Raw genomic sequence first — 20,551 nt, 5'->3', positions numbered from 1 at the left:
GGATAATACAGTCTGATGACACGAGAGTCTGAGCCAGGGTTTATGGAGGGGTGTCTTAGGTGAGATTCTCCAGTAGCACCCACTGAGATGAAGAGATCTGTGTAACTGAATTATTAAAGGGGTGCACTCATGAGGGACCTGTAAGAAAGTGAGGGAGGCAGGAAAGGGAAGGTGAATAAGACAAGCAAGGACGTGGGCTTTGCTAGAATATAGCCTGAGCCTGACCCTACTGGGAACTCGGGGGCACCACAGATTTGTCTCATCTTGAGTCAAGGGGGCTGATTTTTATACCTCACATCAGTCAGTCATTGGCTGTGTGCCTTTTCCACTGCCAGAAGAGGTTGCAACCTCTGAGGCATTTCTAGAAGGCTCCTCTTGGTTGAGGGCAATTCTGTAGGGAATGGTGCAGCTGTGATCCTTTAGCAGCCACACCCAGAGCAGCTGGGGCATCCACTACAAGGAGGGCAGGAGAATGGCCTGGAATTGGCAACGTGGAGCAAAGAGAACACCTGTCTTACCTTAGCCTAGTGTCATGAGGGCTGAGGAAGAGGAAATGATCATCACTTCATCAAGGAGAGGCAGGGACATCTGGGGAGATCTGGACTTGGTAAGAAGGCTACAACAAGAAAGGGAACATCATAGAAAATATGAATACATAGAGGAATTTTTTCATGAGGGATCGTAAGTTTTAGAGACCGAAGAGGAAGTTCATTAGAGGAACAAGATTGAGTCACAGTATTACAGATGTACGTAGCCGTGAAAGTCTGGATGATAGAGGGTTTTGGGAAGACGAGCTTCCTATGGTGGTCAAACGCTAAGAGAACACCTGTCTTACCTTAGCCTAGTGTCATGAGGGCTGAGGAAGAGGAAATGATCATTGCTTCATCAAGGAGAGGCAGGGACATCTGGGGAGAACTGGACTTGGTAAGAAGGCTACAACAAGAAAGAAAGGGAACATCATAGAAAATATGAATACATAGAGGAATTTTTTCATGAGGGATCGTAAGTTTTAGAGGCCGAAGAGGAAGTTCATTAGAGGAACAAGATTGAGTCACAGTATTACAGATGTACGTAGCTGCGAAAGTCTGGATGATTAGAGGGTTTTGGGAAGACGAGCTTCCTATGGTGTTCAAACATGAATATTCATTACTTAAAATTTTATCTTTATGAACAGAGATGAAAGAAGCCAGAAAAAAACCAGAAAAATGGACCAAAGCCTAATACATGAAGCTGAACATGATAATCTACTGAAGAGTCTAGAGAAAAACCTGGAAATCCCTCAGGACTGCACACATGCTGATCAAAAAGTGATAGATGCTGAGGTAAGCACTTGAATGGAACAGATGACTTCATTCATCAGCCATAGCTTCTCAGTTATAGGCAGTGTTTAACATACTAACTAAATTCGATCCCTGCCAGAAGAGAAATCTCCGTGTAGGACCTTCTGGCTACACATAATTCCTGACAGCTCTACAGCATATATCTAAAAAGGACATGATTAGGATTTGTAGATTATTTCTAACTTGTTACCAGTTCACCCCTGAGGGTGTCTGACCTTTCATTATTTCTATTATATTGTTTTTTGCAGCCTGAATTCTAGACTTCAATCTCACATGCCTCATTTTAAAAAATGGGTACATGTGGTGCAATACACTTCAAATAATATTGAAAGAATTCATCAGAATCAGAGGCTTTCTATACTACAGCTAAAACATTCCACCATACAGGCATGGGAATATCAAGAAATGGTATGCCATTTCTGGTTTGAAAACTCTTTGCTATGTACATTATTCATGCTTATGGTAGCCAGCCCATGGCTCACTCGGGAGAGTGTGGTGCTCATAACACCAAAGCCATGGGTTCGGATCCTATATAGGGATGGCCGGTTGGCTCACTGGCTGAGCGTGGTGCTGACAACACCAAGCCAAGGGTTGAAATCCCCTTACCAGTCATCTTTTTTTTTTTTTAAAAAAAAGACAGATTTGAAAGTACAAATCAGTAATAATAAAAGCAATGTCATCACTCAAAAGTAATCACAGCCCTTCTAGATGAAACTTTTATCTCTTTTACCTGTGACTACATGTGTGTGTGTTTATTCTATCATATACCTTCTTATATAAATGTTGTGGTCTCTTCCTTTTTCATAACCATGTGTTTACATCATCATTTTAATGGATCCTTGCTATTCCATTGTATGAATGACGGTATAATTGAGATAACTGAAGTAACCAGCAACCACCCATTTGCTTATGGATACTTAGTGCCCCATGCTCCCCCCATAGCAGTGTTTATTTTTGTACATATAGCTCTAGAAACAATCGGATTTCCTCCTTAGGGCATGGATATTTTTAAGGCCATTTGTGACTGATTTGCAGTGGGAAGTAAGCATTCCATGACCATGTAGGGTAAGGAACCTGCTCGGCCTTACTGGAGAAGTCCCTCTCTCTCTGGGGAGAACTCCTAAGTCCCCAGAAGGAGTTCAGCTGCCTCAGGCGAGAGCAGGTCACACACTCACACCTCCCTGGGGTGCTTTATCTAGTACTTTGTCCTAGTTTTCACCCCAGCAGTGTGGAAAGACAGTTTGGGTAGTCTGTTCAAAGAATTGGGAAGATCCTGTAGTTACTGCTGCTGCCACAAAATGTTTTTTCATTTATGTAGAGTGGATTTCAACCAGTTGCATTATTTAGCTAAATTATTACATAGTATGCATGTTCTTTTCATTTAAACATTTTCCTGTTATAATTTAAATTAAAATTACATAAGAAATTATCAAAATCCCTAAACTTCGTGCTTCTTTTAGACTTTGCAGATGGTGTTTGATCGAGTAAAATTTCAAAGAAAAGGTGCAGAACTGAAAGCTTTGGCAGAAAGGGGTATTGGATACCATCACAGATCTATGAGCTTCAAAGAAAAACAATTAGTTGAAATTCTCTTTAGAAAAGGATTTATCAGGGTAGGTAAATTTTTTCATTCTAAAAATTGAAGACATGATTATATGAAACTAAATGTTTATGAAAAGTAAAAACTATAACCACTTTTTTTCACTTTTGCTCATGTATTTATGTCTTTTGTGGTTTTTTAAATTTTAATTTATCAATATACAATGTTGATTTTCATGTCCCTTTATCAATTCCTCCTTTTCCTCCCTCTCTCTCCCTGCCTCTTTTGTGTTTTTTACGACCCATGATGTGACTGTATATTCCTTCATTTAATTGGGGAAGGGACTTTAAAGTGTATCATTCAGTTTATTTATTTGTCATGAGAATAAAAATATTTCCTAAACAGGTACTTTTCCAAATATTCTTATAATGAAATACACCTATGCTGATCTTGGCACAACCTCTTTTTTCATTTATAGTATCTAGGGAATTTTGTCAGCTCTTCATATAATTTTGGTTACAGATATTCTTTCATGGGTTTGGAGGCCATTTATAATAGAGTTTTGGTAAGGTCTTTTTCTAATGTAATAGCTGAAAGAAGAGCAAGAATATATTGCTTGCTTAGGGCCCGCTGCATATCTCAGCAGAATTTTTAGATGTGTTGCTCCTAAATGTTCTCCTCCTGTCACTGATAGTAGACAAGAGAAAGATTAACTTATAAAAACATTCAAACCAAATCCTTGTTATGTTTTGTTTAGTATGTCCCATGAGGGTGCATGGGTATCATCTGGATAAATTCACAAAGAGGATTTATGTAATTTTCTAGTAAATTTGGATCTTTAATATTATAAAAATATCCATTAAATATCTATAAAAATAGACCTTGACTTTTAAAAATTATCCATATTACATTTTGTATGATATACGTTATATTCATATGTGTGCATGTGTGTGGGTGTGTGGGTGAGTGGGTTGTATGTAAGAAAGAAAGGGGGAGAGAGAGAGAGAGAGAGAGATTGAGATTGATTCTGCTGCTCTAGGTACCATCTTTTAATCTTAATAAACTAAATGTTGAGGAAAATCTGACACCACAGTTAAAGAGTAATTCTGTTTTCTGGAAAAAACAATCAAAATACATTAACAACTTTGCTAAGTTTTTCTCTTAACAAACAACAAATTATTTACTTATTTTAAAGGTTAATAACCAGAGACAATTTTTTCTACATGATATAAATTGAGAGAAAAGTGGCACACCTATTTTGATCAGCATATCCTGTGTCTAAAATAGTATCTATTAAACAGTAGTTGCTCAATTGCTAATAGTTTAGTGGATGAATAACTAGGTCACTCTAGAAAAGGCATTATGGAAATAGTGATAGCTTTGCTCTATAGAACACATTTTTCAAAAGGTATTTATTGTAGTGATTTTCTAAATTTAATGTTCTTATTTTCCCCATTTTTGTTCTTATTAAGGAACTTTAGAAAAACAGCTAATAAGTGGTGTGTTGCATTTTGACAGATGTATACATCTGTAATGAATAGTTGGAAAAAATTACTCTATATACTTAAACACTAACACTAACTATGGCATGTATGACAATCAACATAAACATAGAGGACAATTAGAAATATACAGCATTAGAAGAAAAAATGAGCAAAAAGGTGAATTATCTAAATAAATTTTAAACTTTGCCTTACTCCTTTTCCTCGTCAGTTATCATGATAATTCAGGGGAAAAAAAGAAACTTTATTTTTCTGTTATTACTGAGATGATATTTCCATAGATATAATCTTAACAAATTACTGTAAATGAAGTAGGTAATTTCCCAGTGGGTTTGGAAAAATATTATTGTCCTATCATAGGGAAATTCCCCTTTCAGCCATTTATTTAAAAATATTTACTGAACACCTATCATGTGCCAGGTACTCTTCTCGGTGCTAGAGATACAATGGGGAATGGTGTTGAAGTCTGGTACAGGACAAGTACACTAACTACTAATATTATTGAGGTAGTCATTAATACTATGAAAAGAAATCATGCAGGACAGAGAGAGAGGTGGTGATGGTAGGGAGTGTTTATTTTAAATGTGATGGTCCACAAATTCCTCTGTGCCATTTCAGCAGATAACTGAAGGAGTCAGAGAAATTAATATTTGGGGGAAGAATGTTCTGTGCAAAGCAAACAGCTGTAATGTCCCAGTTTGGGGAATGTGCTTGCTGTATTCATGAAACAGCAAGAATACCAGTGTGTCTAGTATCTCTAGCTTTCTCACTATGGTTTACTTGAAATTCAAAGAGTTTTTCAGAAATTATATGGCAGGAAACACCTGCATTCTAGCACAGTGTTATTTTATGAAATAATTGTTTTATTCTCTTTCTAGGTGGTGACAGCTACTGGGACACTTGCTTTAGGAGTCAACATGCCTTGTAAATCTGTAGTTTTTGCTCAAAACTCAGTCTATCTGGATGCTTTAAATTACAGACAGGTATTGTAATATGCATAAACTTGCTTGTTGTATTGTTAAAATATGACCATAGAATAATAAAAAAAACCCAGAAGCTTTTAGTTTACAAACATGCTGCAATTTATGGTCTAGCATACCTTTGTTGAGGGGTTACCAATCTTGATTCTCATTTGATTTTAGAATAGGGTTTTTAGGTAAATTCATGTATGGGGCAAAAACCCTGAGGGTAGGGGGACACAGCCCACAGATAGCATATCTAAACCATTCTAAATTAAATAATGTTCATGCTCATTTGATTTTAGAATAGGGTTTTTAGGTAAATGCATGCATAGGGCAAAAACCCTCAGGTAGGGTGCCACAGCCCAAAGATAGTGAGGCAAAAGCCCATCTAATCAACTCTAATCACTGTTTAGGTATGGGATTGCATACTTTAATGTTTTTAGAGATAACAGGTGGTTGTCATACCAATCCTGTTAAGAGATTTTAAGAATTGCTGGGCCGGCCCGGTGGCGCACTGCTACAGTGCGCCGCTTGGGAGCGCGTGCTGGGCCGGCCCGGTGGCGCACTGCTACAGTGCGCCGCTTGGGAGCGCGGTGGCGCTCCTAATGAGGGTTTGGATCCCACATACAGACCGGTTCCCGCTCACTGGCTGAGCGAGGTGTGGGAGCAACACCAAGGGTTGTGATCCCGTTGCCGGTCCCGGTCCGGTACGGGCGCGACACTGAGGGTTGCGATCCGTTGCCGGACACGAAAAAAGACAAAAAAAAAAAAAAAAAAGAATTGCTGAAGGGAAAGTTGGGAAAAAAATGTTTGCTAGGGCAGGCTGTCTGTTGGGGGAAACTTTAGAGATAATTGGATTTAGATTTTTTCATAAGAATGTAACTTTTGCTTAAGGAGAGGTTATACTTTAGATAATGAGCCAGTTTGACCAACTTAGCTTTTCACTAATCATACTTTGGAATGTCCCTTTGTTTATTCTACTGATGTTACTACTTTCCATTGTTAAGCTATACTTAGCCATAGATAACTTTTGTAACCCTGCCCATGTCCTTCTGTCTTTTTGTAATAATTGAATAAACTGAATTTTCTTGTTAAACTTTCTTGTTTTTACAATAAAAGACAGAAGGTAACTTTGAATGAGTGCTTTAACCCAGTTTTCCTCTGGAATACAGACACTTCGGGCTTCTCAATGCATTCATGGTGCTTTGAGTAATCCTTTTTTTGTCTCTGTTACACAGTAACATACCTTGGCATCCGTCCATGCCTGGCTGTCATTTTTAGCTGTGGTATAGTGGAAAGCCACATGAGTTTGGGATTTTGTGACTACTGCTAACCAGATGTATGACCTTGGATGAGATATCTACACTGATCTTTCTTTCCTATCTCCAGATTATTGGTGATAATTACTATCCCATGACATTGGCAAGAATTAAAATGATTTGTAAGAAAGATACATCTCAAAAGTGCTCAATAAACATTTACTCATTTATTTACTATCCACAAGATTTTGCACTGTGAAGTTGTCTTTGATGTCTCCCTTGTTTTTGCTCCTGACACACAATCTATTACCAAGCCTACTTCCTTACTCCCTATAGTGGTATTCAATTTTTGCTTGCAACTTCAGAATCCACCACCTTTCATTGTACATTCTTGGCTTTGTATTATTAGAACAGTTTCCTTGATTCTCAGTTCTTATTCTACCATGTCCTGCAGACAGCACAGTTTGTCTTCATATGGTTTCCCTGCTCAGGATCATTTTATGATTTTTTTTCTCCTGGCAGCATCAAATTTAGATATGTCAGCCAACATTCAAGTTTTTATCAAAGTGCCTCTCTCCCTTCCTGTCTAAACACTTTTTAATCTATTTATAGGCCTTGTTCCTACCCAATATGACATACTTATCATTTCTCTCTCTCTCTGTCTCTGTCTCTCTCTCTCACTCACACACACACGCGCACGCACACACATAATCTATTTATAGGCCTTGTTCCTACCCAATATGACATACTTATCATTTCTCTCTCTCTCTCTGTCTCTGTCTCTCTCTCTCACTCACACACACACGCGCGCGCGCACACACACACACACACATATACACACTTTACCAACCCCTGTGTTTTTTGTTTCTACTCCTGCTGCTACATTCCATATGGAATCTTCTGTCACATCTTTGGGAATCTCATATTCATGGCTCTGGAGCTAGGATGATATGATATATTTGGGACAATGGACTGGGGAATCAAAATGCCAGGATTTGAATCCTGGAACTTCTACTTTCTGATTTTTTGACTATGGGCAGTTTTCTTATATTCCTCACGCCTGAGGTTCCACATTATACAGGTAATGGGGATAATGATGATATATACCTGATATGTGGTTGTGAGGTCTGTATAAAAAAGTATAAGGGATTTAGCACATTCTAAGTACTCAATAAATGCCAATTAACAAAACTTCTGTAAAGAATTTGTTCTTAACTTGCTTTTCACACATATTTCTGAATTTTATCACTCAGTAAATTTTATTTCCTCTATTTGTTGACAGCTTTTATTTTGTGATTTGTAACTCAACACGTGTGTGTATGTGAGGACAGGGGAGAAAAGGATGAGAGAGAGAGAGAGAGGAGGTGATGAGGGAGAGAAAGTTGGTATAAAAGAGTTCAGCTACAAGTGAACTTGACCTCAGGGTATAATCTTTTTTTGTTGTTGTTCTTTGTTTCTTCTATGTATCATTATACAAATGCCTGATACAATTAATGGCAAGATATAAGTACATAATAATGATAAATGTCTCATTTGCCAGCTCTGTCTCAGTCATGGTAAATTCCCTAAGCCCCACATTAGTATTAGTTTCACTTCATTAATGGATGGGCATATGCACAATTTTCTGGCTCCAAACCAATGTAAAAGGCTTAATTCCTGTATGTACTGATAGGAAAAATATTTAGGGAGGTTTTACATGGTGATTGTCTTGTGTTTCCAGATGTCTGGTCGTGCTGGAAGACGAGGTCAAGACCTGTTGGGAGATGTGTATTTCTTTGATATTCCATTGCCCAAAATAGGAAAACTCATAAAATCCAAGGTTCCTGAGCTGAGAGGACAGTTCCCTCTGAGCATTTCCCTGGTCCTGCGACTCATGCTGCTGGCCTCCAAAGGAGATGACCCAGAGGATGCCACGGCAAAGGTACAGTGCTGGACACTGTCTGAGGTTCACTGACGAGGTTCTTTTTCCCTGGCCTGGCCATAGTCAGGTCTGCTGTTCTTTTAAAAGTTTGTAGCAGTAACTCTTCAGTTTCATTAGTCCTTTAGTGCATTGTAATATCTTGAATAGTAGAGGATGGGGAATAGCTGAGAAGAATAATAATTAGTTTTGTTTGTTTCCACTGTCAGACATGGAATTTGTGGCTGATGAGCATTGAAGAGCACCCAGGATTACTGTTTTCATGTGTGATAGGCATTGCTCTCTAGTAAAGGGTATGAACTATGGATTGAAAAAGATTTGGGTTAGTTTCCTGTTTCTACTATTTAGAAATGAAAAGGTTTGTTTTTTATGAATTTGTAATAAGAAGGTACAGTGCTGGACACTGTCTGAGGTTCACTGACGAGGTTCTTTTTCCCTGGCCTGGCCGTAGTCAGGTCTGCTGTTCTTTTAAAAGTCTGTAGCAGTAACTCTTCAGTTTCATTAGTCCTTTAGTGCATTGTAATATCTTGAATAGTAGAGGACGGGGAATAGCTGAGAAGAATAATAATTAGTTTTGTTTGTTTCCACTATCAGACATGGAATTTGTGGCTGATGAGCATTGAAGAGCACCCAGGATTACTGTTTTCATGTGTGATAGGCATTGCTCTCTAGTAAAGGGTATGAACTATGGATTGAAAAGATTTGGGTTAGTTTCCTGTTTCTACTATTTAGAAATGAAAGTTTGTTTTTTATGAATTTGTAATAAAAATGTTTAATTTTTATAAAAAAGTAACTCAAATTTATTAAAGAATACTTGGGGAATGTAGAAAGTTAAAAGAGGAAAAATGTACTCAAAGATAATCAATCATGTTATCATTTTGGTATTTTTTTTTTCCAGCCATTTTTCTAGGCATGCGTGTGCATTTTGTTTTTAAACATTGATATAGTTACATGTAATTGGGCTTCAGAATAGGGTTTTATACTTTTCTTGATATGTTTTGCTCAGATAAATATTTTGTGTCCAATCCCACAATGAGATATTTAAAATTCATAATTAATTTGATTTTCATCTTCATGAAGATGCTTTGTTAAAGGGGCCTATTCTTCCCTGTTGTTTTATATTGATTAGTGTGCCCAGTTAAATGTGATACTGTTTCCTGAACTGAGGATTCTTCAAGGACTCTTGTGCTGAATTGGCTGGTGCTATGGAGCAGGCATACGTCGTTTTAGACCAACAACTCCCCGTTTTTGAGTTTTTATTTTCTTATATCAATGTTTATTTTTTAATTGAGAGTTCTTAATTTTTACCTCTCTATAGAAAGGAGTACTTCTAACAAGGTTTATCATTTTTTCAAAAAGATTATGAGGGTGTCTCATTTTCTTTGCCTTGGTATGTTTAAGAAGACCTATCTGTAATCGTCACATGTATAGGACTAAAGTGTGGGCATAAAATTCTTAGAATGTGCTCTTCAGTTATCACATCAAGCTTTCTTGCCTTCTGAATTTAGTGTTATAAAGGAGCAGACTCCTTTGGAGTCTCATCTGAAGGAGTCATGTTACTATCTGTTCTGTTGCAGTTAATTTGACTTTTTTCTGCCTATGTAATTATATGAATTTTATTTATTTATTTTATTTATTATTATTATTTTTTTTGTCTTTTTTTTTTTACTGACCGGTAACAGGATCGCAACCCTCAGTGTCATGCCCATACCGGGGACCGGCAACGGGATCGCAACCCTCGGTGTTGCGCCCGCACCTTGCTCAGCCAGTGAGCGGGAACTGGTCTCCACGTGGGATCCGAACCCTCGGTGGGAGTGCCACCACACTCCCAAGCGGCGCACTCTCCAGTGCGCCACCGGGCTGGCCCTGAATTTTATTTTTTAAATCCTATTTCAAATTGTTTTTCCTAGGATCTTTTTATTGTATAGGTCCTTTCTAAAATTGATATTTTGGTTATTATATGATGAGAACTTTTAATCCTCATGCTTGGATTTTTTTATTGTGGTAAAGTGCACATAACATAAAATTTACCATCTTTAGTGTATGGTTCAGTAGTTTTAAGTACATTCACACTGGTGTGCAATGCTCAGATATTTTCCAAACTAAGAAAAGATTTCTTAAATTCTATCTTTATTTACTTCCACTTTATTGTTCAGTGTCTTTTTCATCTTTATAAAGATGCCTCATTAAAGGGCCCTATTCTTCCCTCTTTTTGTATATTGATAAGTGTGCCCAGTTAAATGGAATACTGGTTTCTGAGGTGAGCATTCTTCTAGGACTCATAATGTTTAAATTGAACCCCTCTTTTCTGTTCTCCTTTGCTATCTTTTTTTCATTATGATAGAACATAAAATTTATCATCCACACCTCCAAAATGTCAACTCTGCTCTTTAGAAATACAAAGATGGATTTTAATTCTGCTAGTGGACTTGTAGTTTTACTATTAAAATGTGGATTACTAGTTTTACTACTAAATGTGGATTTTAATTCTGCTAGTGGACTTTTAGTTTTGCCACTTCCTACATCACTCTTTTGTATCATAATAATGTATTCTTTTAAAATATCAATTTATATTGTCTGTATGCCATATGCTGTTGTGTCTTGTCTCATAGAGGCCATATCATATGGCATGGGTTCATATATAATCTTTCAAAGCAATTTTTTACTGCAAACACAAGACGATTTTCATAGGTGAGCTCTTTCTTTAGAGTAAGCGCCAGTGTTCTTGTCATAGTCTATGAGCTTCTACATAATCTGACGTCTGACTAACCTGTTGAACTCACCTCCTTCTACTCTCCCACATGGGCCTGCTACTTGCTGAATGAACACTCCACTCTGCAGACCACAGCTCTTATAAGTTTCTTCTGCTTCTGAGATCTTCTTTCAGATATATGCATGGCCTCTCTCCCTTTAAATTCTTTGCTCTAACACTACCCTCACCACCCTTCTAAATTGTTAATGTTTCCCCTTTCTGCCGCATTGACAATGTTTCTTTTTCAGTTATACATAGTACTTATCCCTTCTTATATAACATCAGATCTATCTATTATCTATCTATCTATCCATATATCATCCATCTTTATATTTATCTCTCCATTATGTTTTTATTCATTTTCTCTATATTTCCCACTAGAATGTAAGCACCCTAAGGCCAATAATGTTTGTTTGTCTAATGTTCTTATGTAGGAATATTTGTAGCATGATTGAATAATTTTAGGAAGGTCATCAATTTTCATACAAAGAATTGATTTGTTGTGTGTTTTTCTATTTTCTCACTTTTTAAGGAAGATGCATTCATCCAAATCTGATGGTTGGCCAAGCAGTAGGATGTATGAAATTTCTTCTGGCTTCACTCTATCCGCCTAAATGCTGCTCAAACACCCTTTCAAAACTGCGGCTGGATGAATAGGTTTTGACCCAAATATCAGTACTTAGCAGATCTTCACTTTATGTAGATTTGCAGGACTAAAAGGTCATCTTCTACTTTTGCCAGTCTTACCAACACATTGGTCATAAGGATGTCATTAATCACTATACACTATAGTATGCAGTTCTATCAGGATTTTAACCATCTTAGTAAGACTTTAATTATTGGGTTTACACCTCTAAGGTTACAGTGAACCACCCATGAGTTCCTCACCCCCTTACTTACTTATTTACTTACCCCCTTATTCTGCTGTTTCCTAAGCATTGCTGTCTCTGACTAAATGTGGCATATGAGAGAGAAGAGGTTGTAGGAAAGGCCATTTTCGGTGCACTCAAAAAGAATCCCTCCATGGTGAAGAAGATGGAGAGCATGCCCCTTTTTTCCTACCTTACACCTTCCCTTCCTTCCTTCCTCCTAGTCTATTGGCCTTATAATAAGTTGAGATTCTTTCCAAGTTCTATAAACTCTCAGGCCTTTAACTTCTGGTGATAATGGGAAGTTTTCCTTTTCGGGACTTCATAGACATGTTAGTGGGAAGCTGAAAGATATGTGAACCTCAGTACTGTTTTACACCAGAAACCAAGCAATATTTTTATTACTTTGGTTTTAATCAACCTAGTTCCATTATTTTTTGCAACAATACTGTAGGACATGGAATACTATATATATATGTATGTAATATATATATATATATATATTTTTTTTTTTTTTTTCTCCCAGAACAATTCAAGACCTATAAGCTCTTAAACTGAAATGATTTTTATTATCAGATTGTCTGGCAATATTTTTCATTTCTGATATTATGTTTTATGTGTTCTGTTCTGTTTAAGGAAGGATGTGCCCTGAAAGAATGCATCAAAGCACATACTATAAAATCTAACTGAATCTTAAGTACTACTGATATCAGTGTGGAATAATAGACATGGATAACAGCTATATTATATTATAATTTACAAATGTATTTCATAACACTTAACACTATGTGGATAACAGTGCTCTTCTTTAAAGGTGCTGTCAGTGCTAAAGCATTCATTGCTGTCCTTCAAACGCCCCAGAACCATGCACATGTTAAAACTTTACTTCTTGTTTACTCTGCAGTTCCTGGTGAAGGAGGTATGATTGCGCTTTTTTTTTTTTTTTTTTTTTTTTTTTTTTTTGGTAAAATGAGATTGCTACCATCTAGATTCTTACCATACCAAATTAATTGTAATCTTTGATTGATTAATCTTACTTATAATTAATATAATTATTAAAACTTGCACTTAATAAGCCATTTATTAATTATGTGGCAAGTTGTGTCAAACTAATAAATTGTTTTTGTTCTTTAGGGCTATTTAGATCAAGAAGCCAATCCTATGGGGTTTGCTGGACTTGTATCACATTTGCATTACCATGAACCTTCTAATCTTGTTTTTGTCAGTTTTCTTGTAAAAGGCCTTTTTCACAATCTTTGTCAGCCAACCAGTAAAGGTAAGCTTGAGGTTTCCTATAAATGTATATAGAAATATATACATATAGTCCAAAAATAGCAACAAATTTATAGAAAGTAAACACTTCAGGAATATTTTTTCTATAAAGAAAATACAGTTAATCTGTAGACAACTTGTAGATTCCCAGATAAAATAAAATAAAATACCTAATAACATAGATTATATGGGAGACAGCCATATTTTGTGATAACTGTTTTAAAATGTCAGCTTCACTAGAGTATTAACTTTAGTGATTCTTTGTTTTCAGGATTCAGAACATATTAAAATATATACAATTTAAAAAATATTTTCTTCTACTTAAATATAATCTATGCTCATCGTAAAAAATGATGTATGACAGCATTATGTTAGAAATAAAAAATTATCCATAATTCCACTATCCACAAATAATCATTGTTAATATTTGTGAACATTTTCTTCCAATCATATTTTATTTGGATATAGTTACATAGCTGATATTATATTAATTGTATAATCTAGAATCTTGTTTTCCCCCAAACATATCATAATTTTTGCACATATTGTGTAAAATTTTAAATAAATTCCATTTAATACAATTTTTATTAAAAGCCTTTGATTGGTACATTTAAATAATAAATCCCTTATACAGTGCACCTAAAATAAATGTTTTTCTCTTGTAATATTTGTGCCTAATGTTATTATATTTCCTAATGCCTGGTGAATTCAATGCCTTTCACAATATTACTTTATATTCTATTATTAATTGATAATGCTTTACTTTGCACAATAGGTTGAGTTACTAGGCTCTGAATATGACTTGTTCTGAAAAAAGTTTACCCAGAAAATTCTATGTCTCTCAAAAGTTCTGTAAAAAGGAGAAATAATTTCAGGCCATTAGATCTACAGTGTATTTTTTAAATTTATGTGAGGGTGGGTAGGTGTATGTGGTTTTAAACATGGGTATAGAAAATTTGATAACTTTATGAGGCAGATAATAGGACTAGCCTTATTTTGTAAATTAGGAAACTGAGGCATAAAGAAGTTAAATAAATTGCCATGGTTCCACACTTTTAATAAGTCAGAACCAAAACTCAAATATAGGTAGTCTGGGGCCGGCCCGGTGGCGCACTGCTACAGTGCGCCGCTTGGGAAGTGCGGTGGCGCTCCCGCCGAGGGTTCGGATCCCACATACAGACCGGCCGCTCACTGGCTGAGCGAGGTGCGGGCGCAACACTGAGGGTTGCGATTCCATTGCCGGTCACGAAAAAAGACAAAAAGGAAAAAAATATATATATAGGTAGTCTGACCCTAGAGCCCAAGTTATCAAGTGTAGCAACTTTTTAATCACTACAGTATAGTGCTCATGTGTTACGAAGAATAGAGTAACTCAAGTTGACAATAACTTAGTATAAATGGTAGAAAGGTAAGACAGAAAGATAAGACTGGGAGGTTATTTATGTTCTGAATTTTGGAAAGCTTTAAGTTCTAAGCTAAGAAAGTTACAGGGCTGGCCCGGTGGCGCACTGCTACAGTGCGCCGCTTGGGAAGTGCGGTGGCGCTCCCGCCGAGGGTTCGGATCCCACATACAGACCGGCCGCTCACTGGCTGAGCGAGGTGCGGGAGCAACACCGAGGGTTGCGATCCAGTTGCTGGTCCTGGTCCGGTACGGGCGCGACACTGAGGGTTGCGATCTGTTGCCGGACACGGAAAAAGACAAAAAGGAAAAAAAAAAAAAAAAGAAAGTTAGATTTTGTTTATAAGGCATTGAAATGTCATCAGAGATTTTTTGAGTAGGTACGAGACATGATCATAAAATTATTTAGGAGAGATGATCATCCAGGAAAATCTAGGTAAGGATATAAAGCAATTTGTGGTTGGCATAACTAGGATCTGAGCTAGGGTGTGGATAGCAAGAATGGAAAAGAAGGAATAGATGAAAGCTGTCAGCTGACATAGTCATTCCTCAGTTGCTATATTTGTCTCAAATTTTTAGTTCCATGAAATGAAATGTAATATAAAATTCAATGTAAACATGAAAAACTGGAATTACACTTTTTCATGTTTACAACAAGACACTTTGTTTTGTATAGGTTCAAAACATTTTTCTCAAGATGTTATGGAAAAGTTGGTGTTAGTATTGGCACATCTCTTTGGAAGGAAACATTTTCCATCAAAGTTCCAAGATGCTAACCTCAAGTTTTATCAATCAAAGGTAAAGTGTATGAGTCTGATAAAATTTAATAATTAAGATCATTAAATAGATCCTACCAGAACTGATTCAGCAGCAATTGGATTTTATTAAATGTAGGATCGTTCATTTGTCTTGCAGAATAATTTGTTCTTTTTGTAATCAGTGTGATATTTTAATCTGTAATTCTTAAAATCCTCTAAAAATCTATCAAAAGCTTAAATGTCTTGAGGAAAAATGGGATTGGTCTTACTCATGTTTTTAATTTGACTGCAGCAAATTACAGAATTAAGTGACTAAATAAAATATGTATGTAATTATGCATTTAAGTGAAACTACCATTCCCATTGCTAAATCTACACCTTTTCACCTTGAGTTAGGACTAGGAAAGGAAATATATCTCGTGAACTATAATGTCTTCACTGAGAGAATATTGTAATTGTCATCTAAGAAATCATCCTTCGACTCACAGAAACCAAAAGAAGGTCTTTTCCAATTTTATTTAAAACATTTTCTATGGTCATGATTCCCCATTGTTAAATCAACATTAAATACTATGGTATTTCACTAGAATCTGATACTATGGTATTTCACTAGAATCTGAGAAAGTGGGATAGGCTGGTTTATAGTAAATAATCTTAGAAAAGAGGTGCTATGAAACAAAAAAATAGTTCCACAATGTTGAATTACAAATCTATGCCCTCACAGAATGTCCTGTACACCAGCGAACATGACTTTACTTACTGACCCATACTCTTTGCACTTTTTCACACATACATTCTTGAAATATTATTTAATTGTTCTGTTTAAATAAATTTATATTTAACTTATAAAAGTCAGTATTTCTATTTTAATAAAGAAGATATTGTCATAAAAATAAATACAACACAAGAAAGTTCTGAATGGAAGCCTGCTGTCTCTTTTTCTCTTAAAGATTATTGGAAATTGGTCCATTCCAGGTAGGATATGGTGGGCAGCCACCACTGCTACTGCAACAGAGAACTGTGGATGCAATGAGGAGTAGATGTGCTAAAACTGTACAGAGGCAAGAACTTTTCCAAGGCATGATAGGAATCTCCAGCCATAGTTTTTGTCTGAAGGAATGTGTCAATTCCAGAAATGGCTTGAAAACTGGATTTAGCATTCACAGAGGGCTTCTTTCATGAGATTAAAAAAGCCCAGTGGGTTCCATGGATGAGAAACTTGAGAGACTACAAACGTATAGCATGTTTTCACCACAGGATGTTGGGTAACAGATCTGCATGAAATGTTGAGGTGCTATACCAAAACTCTTTAAAGGATAAATAAAAATTCCTGAATTCTTGTAATATTTATTATATAAAAAACCACAGAGAAAATTATAGATCAGCTAAAATGAAAATAAAGTGACACACACATAAAGGAAGCAATAATAAATAATAATTGACTTTTTAACCAAAATAATGGAAGCTAGAAGACAATGGACCAATATTGTTAATGTGCTCAATAAAATAACTCCTAACCCTGAATTCTACACTTAGTGAAAACAGTCTTCAAAATAGAGATGAAGTTAAAATATTTTCAGACATTAAACCTGAGGTTACTCACTGCTATCAGGTCTGCAACAATAGAAATATCATAAACTTTAGCAGATGAAAAAATTCAAAATTTGGAAACATGAAAATGCAAGGTGAAGTGAAGTACACTTCAAAGGGTAGTGTTTGAGTAGACATAAATGAATATACACTGTACCCCCAAATTGCGATGTATTATAAAACTTGAAATATATGTAGAACTAAAATTCATGACAATCATAATGCAAGAGTTGAGAATGATAAATAGACTTAAATGTTTTAAAGTTTTGGAAATATTGAGATGTAAAATTAAAAATGTATCTTGTAATCTCTGGGATAACAACTAAAATACTAGTAAAATAACTCACAAATATATGTTAATGAAAAAAGATTAGGTGAAAAAAATACAAGAAGGGAGGAGAAAAGAATATATAGCAGATGGCCCAAATAGAAAACAAATAATAATATAGAAAACTCAATTATATAAAGTTACATTAAATATAAATGTACTAAATACATCAAATAAAATACTAAGGTTCTCAGATTGTATTTTAAAATACACACAACTGCATTCAGATCCCCAAACCAGCCAGTTGCCAAAAAACAAAATAAATAAAATACATACAACTACAGTCATGTGCCACATAGTAATGCTCCAGTCAACAATGGACTGCTTAAATGAGGGTGGTCCCATAAGATTATACTACCATATTTTTACTGTACCTTTTCTTTATTTAGGTAAGTTTAGATACACAAATATTTACCATTTTTTACAATTGCCTACATTATTCAATACAGTAGCATGCTCTACAGGTTCGTAGCCTGGGAGAAATTGGCTATACCATATAGACTAAGTGTGTAGTAGGCTACATCATCTAGTTTTGTGTAAGTTAACACAATGTTATTCACACTATGATGTTCACACAATGATGAAATTGACTAATGATGGTTTCTCAGAATGTGTTCCTGTTGTTAAGTGATGCACGACCATATATGCTGTTTATACAAATCACATCTTAGCTATAAGATCTCAGAAAGATTAAGAATAGAATGATGGAAAAAAATATGCTAGGTAGACACTGACCAGAAGAACCAGAAGTACCTCAATTGCCTGAAAGTAAGACAAATTAATTTCTAAATACACATAGGACAAAAAAGAAATAAAATGAAAATTATAAAATATTTAAAATTAAATAATAATGAAGAAAACATGAAAATACTTATAAATTGTAATTCATGTAATGCTTAGAGGAAAATTTATAGCCTTGAAAGTATGTATATAGAAAAGAAGACAGGCTGAAAAAAATCAATGATTTCAACTTTCAGCATAAGAAGCTAGGAAAAACCAAACCAAACCAGAAAATCTAACCTAATATAAACTGAAGGAAATAAATAGTAAAATGAGAACAGAAGTAAAGTAAATTGAAAAAATTTTACCAAACGGAATTCAACAAAGCCTAAACTGACTCTTTGTAAAGAATAATAAAACTTATTAATCCCTAGCAAGCCTCATTAAGAATAAAGGGAGAAAAAAGCACAAGTATTAGGAAAGAAAATGGATCACTGCTACAGATTCTACTTCAGACATCAAAGGTTTCAGTAATTGGCCACAATAATCAACCACATTGTGTATTGACAAAATAAAATAAAATTTTGAAGAAAAAAAAATGAATCCAGTGAGGTATTAAATAGTCTCAGAACCAAGTGAGGCTTATTCTAGGCATGCAAGTATATTTTATCTTGTTGCTTTCTCTCTAAATGTGTCAGTAGATTCTTCAGAAATATTCACAAGTCTAATGTCATTTGAGGGCATGCTACTGTTTAAAAAGTGGTTTTGACTAAGTATTGTCAAAGAAAAATTTTAGGAGTGAAGAGTAAGATTTTCATGAGTGCAAACAGAAACAAAAGTGAATTTCACCTCAATTTCACCAATAAGGAAATGAATCAGTGGCATTACTGAATAAAGAGATAACTATGGAATTACATTGCATCGCTCTTTACCTTTCTTCTTCCAAAGATTCAGTTTCCAAGGAAGATATATAGGTATCTCTGAAAAATATTTGGCTTCTAGGTGTTCCTTGATGATCTCCCGGAGGATTTCAGTGATGCTTTACATGAGTATAACATGGCAGTTACAAAGGATTTTGCCTCTTTCCTACTCATTGTTTCCAAACTGGCTGATATGAAACAGGAATATCAACTCCCTTTATCAAAAATCAGTAAGTATATTATAGCTCCATTTTGGAATAATTTAAAGAATATATAATCTTGCTTATGAACAGTTTATCCCAGAAGAATAGTGGAGCCCCCAAAAAGTCAGCCTGCCTTTGAGGATCTCTTCGGCTTCCCCCCTCAAAAGAAACTGTGCTTATTAGAAGTTAAAAGGGCAATGGAGGATGGAACTAAATGGAGTTATTTATAAGCCGTCTTGATTAAAACCTGCTTTGGAGTCAAGCCTGGAAAATGGAGGAAGGATATTTACGAGATGAAGGGAAACTAGAGACTAATTGTCTTTCTTTTTCTTGAGAGTAATTATGCTCAGTGTTCATGAGCATAGACTCTGAGCACATTCCCTGGCTCCAAACTCTGGCTGTGCTACTTAGTAGCAGTGAGTCTTGGGCAAGCGACTCCATATTTATGCCTTAGTTTTTTCAAAAGATATATTAAAAAGGGAATAACGTTATCTACCTAGTTTTGGTGAGCTTTAAATGGTTAACTTTATATATGTGAATATTTTAAGATTGTGCTCAGCACACGGTAAATACTATTATTAGTGTTCGCTCTTATTTTTCTTTTACATGAACTCAAAGATGGAAGCTTTCTAAGGGGAAATAAACAGGAAAAGGTGACTGCGAATAAAAGGAAATGGTTGAGCTGTGGGTAGTAATTTCCTATACTGTAACAACCTCAAAAGGAAAAATTCAAGGTGGTTGAGCTTGTAGCTTTTTTGGGCTCTATTAAAGTAGGAAGCAGCATGAACAAATGTAGAAAATAAGAGTGGAGCACTGTGAACATCACAGGGGAGGTGAGGTGGGATTGTGTGAATATTCTGCCTCAATTACAACTTAGAGCCAAGTGTGAATGTATTATCTGGTGTATTATAAGATCATGAATGGAAAATGCATTCTTCTCATATCCCATTTCCAAACCTACTAATAGCGGATGATTGGAACACCCTTTCTAGAAAATCTCTGAGGCCAGCTCTGGGTTCAGTGGGAAAAAGTACTAAAGTAATAACAATAATTCTCTATTTAAAAAGTATGCAATTTAAATTTAGTGTTTTATTTCCTATTGATCAAAGCAACCAAAATATAATACAAATTTTTATAATAACAATACAAAGATTAATAGCTAAATTTTATTGAATGGATTCTGTGCTGGGCTGCACAACTCCCTTTATGTGATATAGCT

The 20,551-nt window shown here is 35.6% G+C and overlaps 1 protein-coding gene across 1 annotated transcript in view; it reads left to right on the top strand.

Moving 5' to 3' along the window:
* DDX60 (DEAD (Asp-Glu-Ala-Asp) box polypeptide 60) overlaps positions 1 to 20,551 on the top strand; it is a 94,267-nt gene that overhangs the window by 61,902 nt on the left and 11,814 nt on the right. Inside the window, exons 25-32 of the mRNA XM_008586335.1 lie at positions 1,175 to 1,322; positions 2,801 to 2,953; positions 5,261 to 5,365; positions 8,324 to 8,524; positions 12,957 to 13,061; positions 13,277 to 13,418; positions 15,490 to 15,611; positions 19,212 to 19,359. Coding sequence (XP_008584557.1) covers positions 1,175 to 1,322; positions 2,801 to 2,953; positions 5,261 to 5,365; positions 8,324 to 8,524; positions 12,957 to 13,061; positions 13,277 to 13,418; positions 15,490 to 15,611; positions 19,212 to 19,359 — 1,124 coding nt within the window. The remainder of the gene's footprint in view (positions 1 to 1,174; positions 1,323 to 2,800; positions 2,954 to 5,260; positions 5,366 to 8,323; positions 8,525 to 12,956; positions 13,062 to 13,276; positions 13,419 to 15,489; positions 15,612 to 19,211; positions 19,360 to 20,551) is intronic.

This window comes from Galeopterus variegatus, unplaced genomic scaffold (assembly GCF_000696425.1).
Source record: "Galeopterus variegatus unplaced genomic scaffold, G_variegatus-3.0.2 Scaffold3941, whole genome shotgun sequence".
NCBI classification, from domain to species: Eukaryota; Metazoa; Chordata; class Mammalia; order Dermoptera; family Cynocephalidae; genus Galeopterus; species Galeopterus variegatus.
Note: the sequence above shows the minus strand (reverse complement) of the source record. Positions and strands in the feature narration are given on the sequence as shown.